Genomic DNA, 13,462 nt, shown 5'->3' with positions numbered 1-13,462 from the left:
ACTTAGAAGTCCTGTGTGCCTTCCAAGCCTTTGTGGAAACCAGACCAGTATTTTATAACATCAGATTAACGTTCTAAGTTTCAGTGTCTTAGCAATTAGGCTTACATTAGCTAAAAGTAAGTTAAATTTTTAAAAATTCAATAAATAATTCTTTTTCAGTTATTATTTTATTAGCATTTCATGAATGCTTTCATATGCTTTGTCACCAAAAAATATACAGCTTTCATTTAAAACTAAAGTATGCATTTATGAATATTGCTTTAAAAATCTTTCTCGCAATGTTGTCATAAAGGTCAGTTAGAGGTGATGGCCAATAGTTAGTATAATTGTAATGTTTATTTGATGTTTTGTTCCTCCTTTTTTAGGAACGAGTAAAATCCTTCCTACAAAAAAATGGGAACAAAAGAATCAGAGAATCTAAAAACTATTCCCAGATGGTCTCAAAGAAGTGATAAGGAAGGTTAGTATTTCAAGTTTCAAAATCTTTGGCTTCCTTCTTGATGTTGCCCGGTAAGAAACTGAAAAGGGGGAAGGCAAAGACAGAAAAACAGGGATTTCCCTATTAGTATCCTTATAGACTGTGAATCTTTGATTTCACCTATATTGATTTAGTTAATGAACTATTAGTGAAAAGATCTAAAGAGTGTTCTGAAAGTTAGAGAATGGGGCAAGTGTGAAATGTTAAAGTAACAATGTCACATTGTCATAGATTATATACCATGAGAAGGTGTGTGCAAATTACATACATCTCTTCTACATTACAATTACTTCTTCAAAAACAAGTAGTACTAGCCAATCATTAAATGAATGGAAGAAAATACAATGAACAATATGCCACTAATGGGTACAATACCAGTATAAATTTTATAATTAACTATTTAATAATATTTTTAAATTACCTGGAAAAAATCAACATATTTCAAAATGGTTTAAAGCTACTATCTCAAAATATGATTTCATTTTAAGATGATCATAAACCCAGAAAATGTATAATTCAAAATAGTTTTTAGTTTCATTAACAGGTCGTGGATAGTTTCTTTTAATTGATGAGTTATCATATTTCTTAACATTAAAAAATAGTATAATTGAAATTTAGTGCACAAATAATTATTTCTGACCCCCAATTTATTTCATATTTTGTGTTTCAGAATTCTGATGTTGCTATATAGTAAATAAGGGAGACATGTTTTAAATATGCATATTTGAAGAAAATATTGTAGTAATGTAAAAATCACACAAGAACACACCAAGTCATTTTTTTTCTAAGGTTTAATTTTAACTAACAAATTTTAAATGATGAATGTAAAGTCAATCCAAGTCTTTGCTTATTTGCAATCCACAAACTATTTTTTTGTAACTTGCAGGTAAAATACATTCTTTTCACATGGTAACGTTTTCACCCTTATTTATGGTCTTTTATTATTTTTCTTGAGTTCTTTTTCTTCGATAGTTTAATAAGTCACTTCTGATTTGTCTAGAGAGCAATCCTAGCACAATAATGTTTCAACTTGCAAGGAAGAACGCCCTTATTGAGTTGATAGAACTCCACCAGCTGTATTAGATCTGTAAATCTTGTGTGGCCATCATCCAGTGTGTGGAACATTTCACCATCATCTTCTACCTGCAGAAGGAAAAGCAACAAATAAGTAAAGAGGATAAATTACACAGAAGGAGAATCATATTCGATTGCAGACTATCCCACATGCCAAAACTGCCAAGTTTATAAAACTAAAAGACAGTGAAAAGAATGTTATGGCATATCTACTTGTTTTTTTAACATCACTTGCATTTAAAAGAAATATCAGCTGATCCCTGATAAGCATTGCTACTCTACTTCATCTAGTTCTAATTCTCCCAGCATTCTGTTAGTAAAGACAGTATGAATATTTTGAATCAATCTAAGAAATCTACAATATTCATAGTAAAAGTAAAAGATTTGGATGCTCCCACTTGAGAAATTAATTTCCTTTTCAAATGTTGTCTACTTAGAAAAATGAATATTTACATAAGTTTATCAGTAGATTTATTCTGAAGCAATCACATATTATGCTAATGGAATGTCATTCTGTCAGTTGTCTTTTTTTTTAATCAGTGAAGTCTTCTGGTACTAAACAATTCATATTTGCTGGGGACATTGATCACAAAATAAAAGAAGTAGGGAGGATACTTTATGTAGCCTTTGGATAACTCCAAAAAGAGGCGATTCAAAAGGACGCACTAGTAATTTAGCAATATTATGGAATACCTTTCCAAAAAGACTGAATCTTCATTCCACACCATTCAGTTCCAATATACTATACACACCACAAACAAAACATACATGCACACCCACACAGACAGACAGCAGCAGAGGCAACAGAAGTCCCAGAGCAAGTTGTGTGCCACAGAGAAGCCGAATCACAGAACTTTTAAAAATGTGTTCAGAAGTCTTCACCAGTTCCATTGAATCTCTGTTTCTAGCCACAGCCATTAAAAACAAAACAAAACAAAAAAAAAATTTTTGAGAGAAGAGAGGAGAAAGGGCTTTAAAGTAATGGTTTCTAAAGAGCCGTTAGTAGAATTCAGGAGAAAGAAGCTTTAGTGCCCTTTTAACAATAGGTGGCATGGGGTCTATACAATATTGCTAAATCATATTTCATAGAAAAAGGAAAATTTAATTTTTACAATTCCTGTATTTCTTATATTAACTCAGGCTCATAAAATCATTTCTGCCAAAGTTAACTCTAGTCAAAGCACAAGCTCCCAAATTATATTTAATAAAAAGACCAAAAGAAAACCAAAGTTTCCAAAAGCTTATGCATTAAGATCAAAAGCTTATGCATTAAGATCATTTCTAATATACGAATGTGAAATCACGAATTACTTACTGGTATAATTTGAAAGTGCTTTATTTTTTGTCCATGACTCATTGACAGTACGAAAGTTTTGGGGTTACTCTGACTATCCCGTACCAAGAAAACTCTAAAGAGAGAGAAGGAATTAAAATGTTTTTATATTTACTCATAGATTTCATAGAACTATAGTGTTAATAAATCCAAGAAGTGTATGCATAAATGTAGCTGGGGACTCCTTTGCTATGTATTCAATGGGTGGGATTATCCAATTTGGCAATCAGTATGGTATAACATAATCTGTACTACAAAGCTGTCATCAGTGCTACTGTAATTTTAATAGGCTAAATACACAACCCATTTGTCAGATTGTTTGATCACAATAAACAATACACTGCCAGGTCTGCATCAACAATTGGTGCCATGTTCTCTTTGCACTGGGAAACTGGGTATTCACGTGTAACTATTTTGCCTAAAGATTAAGGCATTTGCATATTGTTATTTTACCTTCTGGGTCATGTTTAGTTTTGAAAGAAGCTAAGAATTTAGAATGAATTTTTTTTTCTTTTGAAACTGGGTCCCGCTCTGTCGCCCAGGCTGGAGTGCTCTCGGCTCACTGCAATCTCCGCCTCCAGGGTTCAAGCAATTCTCCCACCTCAGCCTCCCAGGTAACTGGGACTACAGGCACATGCCACCATGCCCAGCTATTTTTTGCATTTTTAGCAGAGACAGGGTTTCACCTTATTGGCCTGGCTGGTTTCAAACGCCAGATCTCAAGTGATCTGCCAGCTTCGGCCTCCCAGAGTGCTGGGATTACAGGCATGAGCCACCATGCCTGGCCTGAAATTTTATTTTATTATAACCCCCTCTTCTATACTGGATACCCTTTCTTTTGATTCTGGTTTCAACTGTTACATACACAATAGCAAGAAAGAAATGAATATATTGTTTTAAAAAAATCTTGAAATTATTTATTAAATGTTTAAGCAAAATGCTTTAAGTAAAAAAAATCATCCAAACAACACATATTTTAACCTTGAAGAATGCAGCAGAAAAGCCTCTATAATGTCAGGCTAGAAAAACAAGACATGGCCTCTAATGGCCTAAGAGAAAAATGCTGCCAGAAGTGGATTCTTATTTACTGGCAGTGCAATGCAAAACCAGTTTTGTATTAATTGCTGGTAAATACACTGTGTAAATGATCCCTACTGGTGAATCCAATATGAATCTCACTGTGCCTGGGCAAAGAGGCAGCCAAATTTAAAGCATCACAGATGTCTGACGAGGTTATCCATTTCATTTGCACTGCATGAGATTCCGACATGACATCACTGGGAAATGGGACAAAAGGGTGTTTCACTGGTAAATCAAGCTGTAATTCTCCTCCCATTCCCAAGTAGATCACCACTACCACCTAGTGGATCACTTGGCACCATCACATCTCTCCAAAAGAATACCAAAAATATTAAAAATAAGATATTATCATTTTTTTATACGTTCATTTCATTCACTTTATAAATACTGGGCTCAGAAATAAAGAAAATTACAATCTTTCAAAACATTTTAATAATTCTTTGTGACTCATTTATTTTTTTGGTTTCATCAGATTGTAATTCTACTGATTGTTCAAATTTATATCCAAAAAGACTGCATTCCATGCAAAGAAACATATTAAAACATCTTATTTACAGTCTGGGGAAATGCTGACTTCCTATTAATAATCTTCCATATGAAGAAGCATTTTTATCCAAATTTCAGTATTAAATCACCTTGAAACCTTGTCATTATCTTAAGCCAACTTTTGAAGATAAAAGATCCCATCACCACTTGTTTAAATTGATAATGATTTCATTACTCATCTAAACCACAATACAACCTCCCTCATTTGTACTGCATTTGGAAAGGGAATTCAGCCAGTATTATAGAAAGTATCTGAAACACTGAGTAATTTGAGAAAAATAAAATTCTTCACATTATAAATCTTTCATAATACATTTTATATTTCTCTTTTGTATTCCATGGTACCCCACTAAAAGACAACATGAGAAACAGTTGAAAGGTACTCTTTTCACAGGTTTATATTACTTTAAGATGTTAAAATTTAGAGAAAGGACAATAGGGATGTAAACAAAAAAAAATAAGTGTTCAAAACACATAAGAAACAGCTTTTTACTTAATATACGTTGCATCATACCTAAAAAAATACAACATTTGACATAATGTCATAATATAAACCATACTTTGAAATCATATGTTCAAATCAAAATATTGACACTTAAAAACAAGTTCATTTTTCCCCCATCAATTGATATCTGAGATGCTAGAATCAGCACATAATGGGTAATATTAGTGATCACTGGTTAAGAACAAGATATTCTATTCCATTATTTGTTCATTTATATACAAATACCAGACACACAGTATGTACCAGGTACAATATAGATACTGTTAGAATACAATGACAACCTCATTTATAGAACAATGTCACTTCTGTTTTATGATAAGCCCAAATCAAGAACTCTCTGTGGCTATGGAATAAATAATTACTGCTTATAGGAGAAATCCAATTCACAAGTACTCAAAATTAAAAATACCAAACTTACCCATCTACAAGTCCTTGCTGAATAATCAATCGCTGAGCCTCATCTCTAGAAATTTTGTGGTGAAACCATGGCTGGGACCGGTGGATAGCTAAAGAAATAAGAAGGACGAATGCAAAGCTTTGTTTGAGATGATTGCAATTTCATTACATGTCCTTTTCACGTCTATCCGTCTACTCAGTGGCAATGACTATGAACAGACATACCCATGTTTGTGGCAGAGCTCTGTGAAGAGGCAGTGGGGCTACCGTGAGTGCCCAGGCGTAAACATCCTTTTTTCTGAGAAAGGAAGGGGAAAACAAATCTCAAGTTTTTAGGTGAAACAAACCGAAATCATAAATATTTTGAAGAATGTGAAGCTACTGGTACCCTCCAAGCGAGTCCTTCTTCAACTGCAACTGAAAGGGCTTCGGTGGGATTTTCTATAACTCTGCTTTTCTGGCCTGAGAAGTCCATTGCTACCAGGGAATTCTCTGATACACTTCTCTGGAAAAAAGAAACACATTTGAGTTATGAAAATATTCTTTGAAAGTTATCTTTCAAATAAATTGAAAGTGTTTTTCAATTTCAGTGTTTTTCTCTCAGTGTTTTTCTGGCAGTACATTTCCATTCTAGAAGGTGGTGCCCAAAGTGGCTAGCGGAATATTTAAAGTGAAAATACATATTCAAGATATAAAGGTGCTAAAAATATTTTTGTTAAAAAAGCTAAATGGTAATTTGTTAAGGTAACTGAAGAGTTGAATAAACAGATTAAAAGCTTTTAAAGTATGTCTTTCATCTAAAACGAACTTATCTTTTCACGTTCTCTAGTAAAATGGGAAAACTTCCATTTAGAAAGGAATAGCTCTTCCTCTGGTTAGAAAGATACATTGTCTCTGAATTGATCTCTCCATTAAGCTTTGAGATCCACCAGTCATCAATTAAATGTCAAATCCATCTACTTATGAAGCAACTAGTTTTTAAGATTCAAGATACCCAAAAGTTATAACTTAGATTGACATACATCTCTTGAGAAATAATACTCATTATTTTTAATGAGTTTTATAATGGAGCAAACTAGAATATGTATTTTAAAAGTTTATCACATCAACTTTCACCTTACTTAAAAAATAAAATTTAGTGAAAGAATAATCTCGATAATTCCATAATCTTAAAATTTCCATGATTTAACATATGAACACATTTTCATCTTGTGAGAATACACTTGGCCACATGAGGGTTGCAAAAATAAGCCTGAATAAGAACTGATAGAGGGCAACTTTAAAGAAACTTAGTTTAAAAAAATGATAAAGTCATTGTTTTTGCTAATTACTTCTTGTATTTATATTCTTTGAGTTGAAAGTAAAATATGCAAAACCCGGATCTTCTTTTTCTGTTTGTTTGGGGCTCTACTTTACAACCATCTTTTAACAAGTATGCCACCCCACAACAAGTCATGAATCCTAAGAAAGACCATTGTAAAAATCTCTAGTCAAGAATCCCACTCAGTTCATACAACATCAAGAAGGAAATAAAATTCTCCAAAAGAAAAAAATTAAAAACACCCATGGACAGTAACAGTTATTTTCTACTAATTAATAGAAGAGCAAAACCCAAAGTGGAGTTATAATAGTAAATTACTAGCCAGACTGCATCTGGGGCCCCCTGGCTTAAAAGCATTTTATCTCTCTTTATGTAGATTCAGCTATACCTGGCTTGGTTACATAGACTATAGTCAAATGTAGGCTTCAAACAAAACCTTATCCACAGACAACTATAGGACTCCTTTATCACTGCATCACATATCCCACTTTATTAGCATTTGTAATTTTCTCTTCAAACTATGCTGTAGTGGCCTACAATCTTATTATGGTTCATCTATATTTCTAAAGATCTGGCATGCAATCTTTCATTTGTTACAGGAGCCTTTATAACTGACAGCTGCTGTTTCCACACAGCTGCTGTCTCTGTAATCCCTATTTGCTGTCACACCTTAGTTTGCCCTTCTCACCCCGTGATCTTCTGTGCAGGTCTGTAGACCAGTCGGATATACTTGTGCTTTGCTGACATTAATGAAAAGCATCCACCTGCCCAAACCACAGAGTAAGCTCCTTCAATCATAATAGCTTTATCCTTATAATATCTCTCCCTTTACATGCCAAGGTAGGTTCTGTAATCTCAACTCCCTGGCAACATAAAAATAACATTATATTAAGAAAAAAATAAACACAATCAGTTGTCCTATTTTTCTCCCTCTAGTATAGCAGGCCAGGAAATAAAATGAGATCCTGTGTTCCCTATTTACTTGACATACATAAGAAGATGACACTACAAATAAGGAACGTTTTCATTTGCTACATTAACTAGGTTAAGGGAAAACACAGGACTATAGCAAATGTTTTCTGCTGAATGGCGGGTGGTAGATGAAAAATTAATAGATTACCATTGGTGGACAAAGAAATGGAAGTAAAGCAGAGTCTGACAAACTCAAAAGGTCATTTTCAGATCAATTTCTTTCACATAGAAAAGCAATGTTGATAACATTCAAAATTGGTTATATTTCTCCAACACTTCTCCCCTTTTCTAGCTCTTCCTTCTTAGGAGATGAACAGGGAAGGCCCTAAAAAAGGGGTCCATGATTTTAATGGCATGACTTTCTTTTTTAAAAAAAAATAGGTCTGGGTATACCCTGGATTATCCAGCCCACACTTTGAGACCACATCTACTCATTCTTAGTGAGGCTACACATAAAATGGTTTTTCAGGAAGTTTGGCTAGGTGACAATGAGTATCATCCCATTTGAAGGATTTAGATAAACTTACAGTGCCATCATTAGCAAGAGGGCACACAATTTCTTCAGATATTATTCTCTCATTTGCTTTATACAAAGCTACAGACATCAGAAATGTAATGTTTCTAGATTATACAACCATCACCCTCATTTTACACCACAGGATACCAGCGACTTGACCAAAGTCACACAGGCAGCTTATGGTAAAAGCAGTAACAGCTATGTCTAGTGTAGGGTTCTAGAGTGGGAAATACGGTGAACAAATTGCAGTTTAGAATGTCAATCCTCAGGTCAAAAGTGCAGCATAAAAAGAGCTTGAGCAGACTCGCCTTCCCCAACCCTCCGTCCCCTCACTCCAGCCAGGGCAATATTGATAAATGCTCCTTTAAATGAATCCTTTGTTTTTCCTAAAAAGGACCAAATATATTTGGCTTCCTGAAATGTCTGCTGCTGATTGATTCTCACTTCAAAGGCGGATGGGGTGGCTGTTACATCCTTTATATGGCTAAGATGTTCATTATGGTTTGAGAATTTTTTTTCTCATTTCCTTTCTCAAAATGTATACCTGGAAAAGTTAGGAAAAGAAAGAAAATAATATTGTTCCTTTAAAAATATAACTAAAGTTTTATACTAAAATGTATACTAAAAACTTATATATTAATCGCTGAAAATAGTCCCTGGATGAAAAGCAACAAAGGCTGGTAAAGAGTACTGGCATCTTTTAGGCCCCTGATTCTTCCCAAATAATCCGGAAAAGTGAGATTTTATACAGACACCAAAGTCAACACAACTACTTCCCAAAACAGATTCTAAGTTTCCTTCACGTAAATTAATAATATTAAAGATGTAATTCTCACATACTACTGTGTCTGATTAGGACAACTGCCAGACAGGATAGGTCTTTACCACACAGGCACCTGCATCCTCCAACCGCTATTCCCAACCAAACTCACTCAAGGAGTATCTCTTCCTTTACCTGGCACTGAACAAGGAAATCCACACTAACTAAACTGTCATCCACATCTTGATCAACAGCAGCATCACTTTCAATGGAAAAAGGCAAGGGTAATACCATACATGTATGCTGATAGTGATGAGAATAGGAAGAACTTTGTTTATAACCATTTTTCCTATGATTAAGAGGACACTAAATAATTGCCTCCAAATATTTGGCTGCTATTAACATGTTCATCCTAATAATTTTGGACTCTAAAAGAAATTTTGAGGAGTTTAGGAAAGGATTAATATAATAAAATTCATTATTATTTTTATATACATATGAATTGAAAGATAAGAGTAAGCTGAAAAAATGTAAAAATATTCATCTTAACATGATTGCTTTTATAAAAATTCACTGTGCTCCTTAGTTTCTTATTTTAGGGCTTAAAAGTAATACCATACAAAGATGAAAAGTTATTCTTCCATAACTTAAAGTGATGTAACTACAAAATTGGAGTTCTTTTTCTATATAGTCTATCAGGTTTCACAATCAACATTATTTCATGCTTCATTCCTAGAACTGAGCATTTCATCTACTACATTACATGTGGGATAAATGCACCTTCCCTGGTCACATCCATGAAGAGCATATTTTTAACCTAAGTTAAAATGTAGATTAAAAAAATGCACATTAACTGATTTGTAACACATGTGCATACATCTGAATTCCTAATATACCCTATCTTAAGGAGTGCAGCAAAAATAGCGAAACATAAATCTTAAGTTCAGAAACACATTTCTTACGTTAATGCACACAAAATTAAAATTAGATCCTAAAGAAGGAAAAAGATGTGTCTGTGTGTGTCTGTAAATAAATATCCAAATTACATTTAGTATAAGTCTGAAAAGCAGTGCTAGAGTTAATGTAACACATGACCTATATTTTGGCTTGCAGTTTTTGGGTTTCCTGGAAAGAAGTCTGCTTTTAAAGGACCTGGAACTTAAAAACATTATTGTTAGAAAGCCAGAATGCAAAAGAGCTCACATGTGTATACTGTAGCTTTTAAAATTCCAAATCACTGGCATCTTCATACTAGATTGTGACAATCCCAGAATCGGTATTAAAATAAAAAATGAAACCACAATCAAAACCAATAATTAACAAAACATAATCTACAATGCCAAGGAATATGTTCTATAAATTATATTTTTAAGATCTAATCTTCAAATGTTATAATGACACAGAAAGACACATAATTCTTTCAAATATTTAAAACTTTAACATATACTATTATATATTTTATTAAATACTTTATGTATAATGATATGATTTTATCACATAGATTGCAAGCAAATAAAATCCAAGAATAAAAAATTCAATGTAACATTATACTAGAATGGTGCCAAAGAGTTACTTAACCAACAATAAGATACTGTTATGTAGTGCAATTTAAATTAATTTAATGTAAATGTAAATTAAAACACAGGCTCAAAAATTTGGTCCTTACCATAGGTGATATGCTCTGCGAACTGCAGCCACTTCTACCTTGATATGGATGCATATAATTCTGGTACAGCTGCATGCCATACTGCAGAATAAATAAATAAAACACATTCCCACCACTTTTACTACTCTGATAATTTATGAAATTCAACACTTTTGTCAATATAAATATAAATATTATATTTATACAATATAAATATAAAAACAAAAAAGCAAACAAGTAAAGCAACCAAAATTTTGAAAGATAAACTTTTAGTGCCCTGCAATAATACATTTAAAAAGACAATTGAAGTCTTTTACTTAGACCTACAACTTAAGGTCCAGCTCACCAGTACAGAGTTCAGGAGCTGACATTTCTACTCATTATTCTTAGCACCAAATTGTACCACAACTATCTGGAGTAGTACACTGCCTCATGATAAAAAAAAACTCACTTGGGAAGGATGATGTGCTTTCTGGTACAAAGATTCCAGAAACTTCACACACATCCTAAGCAACACTGCAAAATTTATTGTACCTCTCTGATGAATGACTAATGATTTACTTTCCCTCTTTGGTAAATCCATAAACATGGCCCTATGTTGAAAATTATTGACAATATACCATCCTTATATCAAAACTATTAATGCCATTATTAATTTTTTACTTCAAATTCCTGGAAACCAAAATAGTGACGAATCAAGCTGATTTCAAGTGAAAGGTTTCAAGGTACAATATAAGTGGTAGAAGATAAGAATTTCAGTGTCTTCACTTTCAGGAGGCAGCATCATATGGATTGAGCTGGCAGGACAGAATTTGAAAACAGGTCTGGATTATAACTGGATTATTAGTTTGAAAAACAGTAAGAATGCCAACTGCCAAAACCAAATTTGTCCTGGAGGTTTCCACATCTGAATTTGGAAGCTAACCTCCTTTAGGTTTAAGCCACTTTGTTAAAAAAAAAAAAAAAGAAAACAATGGAATAAACAGCCTTTTTTCCCCTATATTCTGCAATTCTGTCCATTTCATAGAGCCATAATGAACTTAAAAGTTAGGTTTTATATAAAAGATTAAATAGACACCATGGAATCAAATCTTACCCGAAGGATAAATTCTATTTAAACATTCCAGCAGAGCTGTTTTTCTACTAAAGACTATTCCTTTAAAAGCAATTCTAGCACAATGGATGTATTTGGTAATTAGGAAAAAAAAAAATCAGAGGGGGTCTAGAGGAGTCACTGTTTTCAAGATTTTGCTTTTAACATGAATGCAAACCCACACTCATTTAAAATTCTGTGTTGACTTCTTATCCAATTATTTCCCAACTTCTAAAAATTATTTTTTAATTTAAGGTTTGATTGACATTAATGGGACCTAATGAAATTTATTTCAAATCAACTCTAAACCTACAATAGCTTTAAAAAGAAGGCAGAGGAGCTTAATTCCTAGTCAAATTCATTTTGGAGAATAATAACCTCAAACCAACACTTTCACAAGAAACATGCTGCTTGGCCACCTTTTATTTATCTGCATTGAAAAGCCAGCTACCTACTAATAAGTCTATTTTCTTCAAAGATATATTGTCCCTGGTACCTGCAGTGCTAGGTAGTTGCCTCTGTGCTGCTGGAGGTCTTTAGTAGGCATTTAACTCTGGACAAGAGGTAGGGCGGGGGTCACCTTAACATTTCCCCATCCTACGGAGGGGCAGATAAGGGACCAAAATATGTTAGAGAGGACCTTGCAGAGTTCTAATTGAAGGGAAGGAAAAGAGACAACATGTAACTAGGACATTACACATGAGAAAATCTCCCATTTTCTAAGTCTCAGATATTCTATAATTCTATATGTAATTAGAATTTATCCAAAGAGAAAAAGAGAGTCTCCATCTGATCCATATGAAGACTTTATGTATCTATAAAAAAAAAAAAAGGACATAAGAATAAAACAAGTGGCCAAATTCTTGGTGGGAGGCCGTATCTAACAAGTGGTGTGTGATGAAAAAAGAGGGCACTCCCAGTTCAGCCAAGATAATATCTTCTTGTTCATTCCCACTAAGTACAATGGTAAACGCTGGAAATAACACAGTAGACAACAAAAGAAAACAAAGTAGGTGTTAGAGACACTTCTACCATCAGGTGAGCCCAGCTGCACCAGCCAGGCGGATCCAACAGGAGGAGCCCTGCTGACAAGAAGTTGCCAGGGAAGCCAACTCACTCCACCATTAGAATGCCACAAGTGTGTCTGTGTTGTGAGACCTGGAGCAAGCCCTGGCTTCCTGTGATCTGGATATTTTATAGTGTAAAAGAGATCATATCGTATCTCTTTCCTGTTTGGGTTCCCACAGGTTCCAGATAAAGGGCCTCACAGATGCCTCCTTCTCTCTTCAGCCTCATCTGGAAAAGCTTTGCCATTATTGAAATAAACAGGAAACATGGATGTGGTAGGTAAAATAATGGTCCCCCAAAGATGTCCATATCCTAATCTCCTGAGCCTATCTTAAGCTACATGGAAAAAGGGAATTAAGGTTGTCAATCAGCTGATTGTAAGGTGGGGTGATCATCCTGGATTATCCATGTGGGCCCAGTGTAATCACAAGGGGCCTTAATAAGTGGAAGGGAGAGGCAGAAGAGGCAGTACCAGGGAGATGGCAGTGTGAGAAATACTTGGTGTGACAGTGTTGGCTTTGAAGATGTTTGAAAGGGCCCCCAGACAAGATGTCTGGGCAGATTTTAAAGGCTGCCAAAAGACAAGGGAACTGGATTCTCCTCTAGAGCCTTCAGTAAGAAATGCAGCTCTGCCAACACCTTCATTTAATCCAGTAAGACTCATTTCAGGCTTC

At 34.2% G+C, this 13,462-nt stretch overlaps 1 protein-coding gene across 2 annotated transcripts in view; it reads right to left on the bottom strand.

The window, feature by feature from the left end:
- Window positions 1–1,262: 1,262 nt before the first annotated feature.
- The window catches only part of GRB14 (growth factor receptor bound protein 14), a 126,690-nt gene continuing 114,490 nt past the window's right edge, over window positions 1,263–13,462 (bottom strand). For both annotated transcript variants that reach the window (XM_003266179.3, XM_012496281.2), the window contains 6 exons: window positions 10,649–10,729; window positions 5,801–5,917; window positions 5,638–5,710; window positions 5,435–5,522; window positions 2,868–2,961; window positions 1,263–1,621 (listed from right to left, as the gene is read on the bottom strand). In XM_003266179.3, the coding sequence (XP_003266227.3) occupies window positions 1,475–1,621; window positions 2,868–2,961; window positions 5,435–5,522; window positions 5,638–5,710; window positions 5,801–5,917; window positions 10,649–10,729 (600 nt within the window). In that variant the 3' untranslated portion in view covers window positions 1,263–1,474. The remainder of the gene's footprint in view (window positions 1,622–2,867; window positions 2,962–5,434; window positions 5,523–5,637; window positions 5,711–5,800; window positions 5,918–10,648; window positions 10,730–13,462) is intronic.

The sequence above is a fragment of the Nomascus leucogenys genome, chromosome 17 (assembly GCF_006542625.1).
Source record: "Nomascus leucogenys isolate Asia chromosome 17, Asia_NLE_v1, whole genome shotgun sequence".
In the NCBI taxonomy this organism is placed as follows: Eukaryota; Metazoa; Chordata; class Mammalia; order Primates; family Hylobatidae; genus Nomascus; species Nomascus leucogenys.
This window is presented reverse-complemented; position numbering and strand designations above follow the sequence as displayed.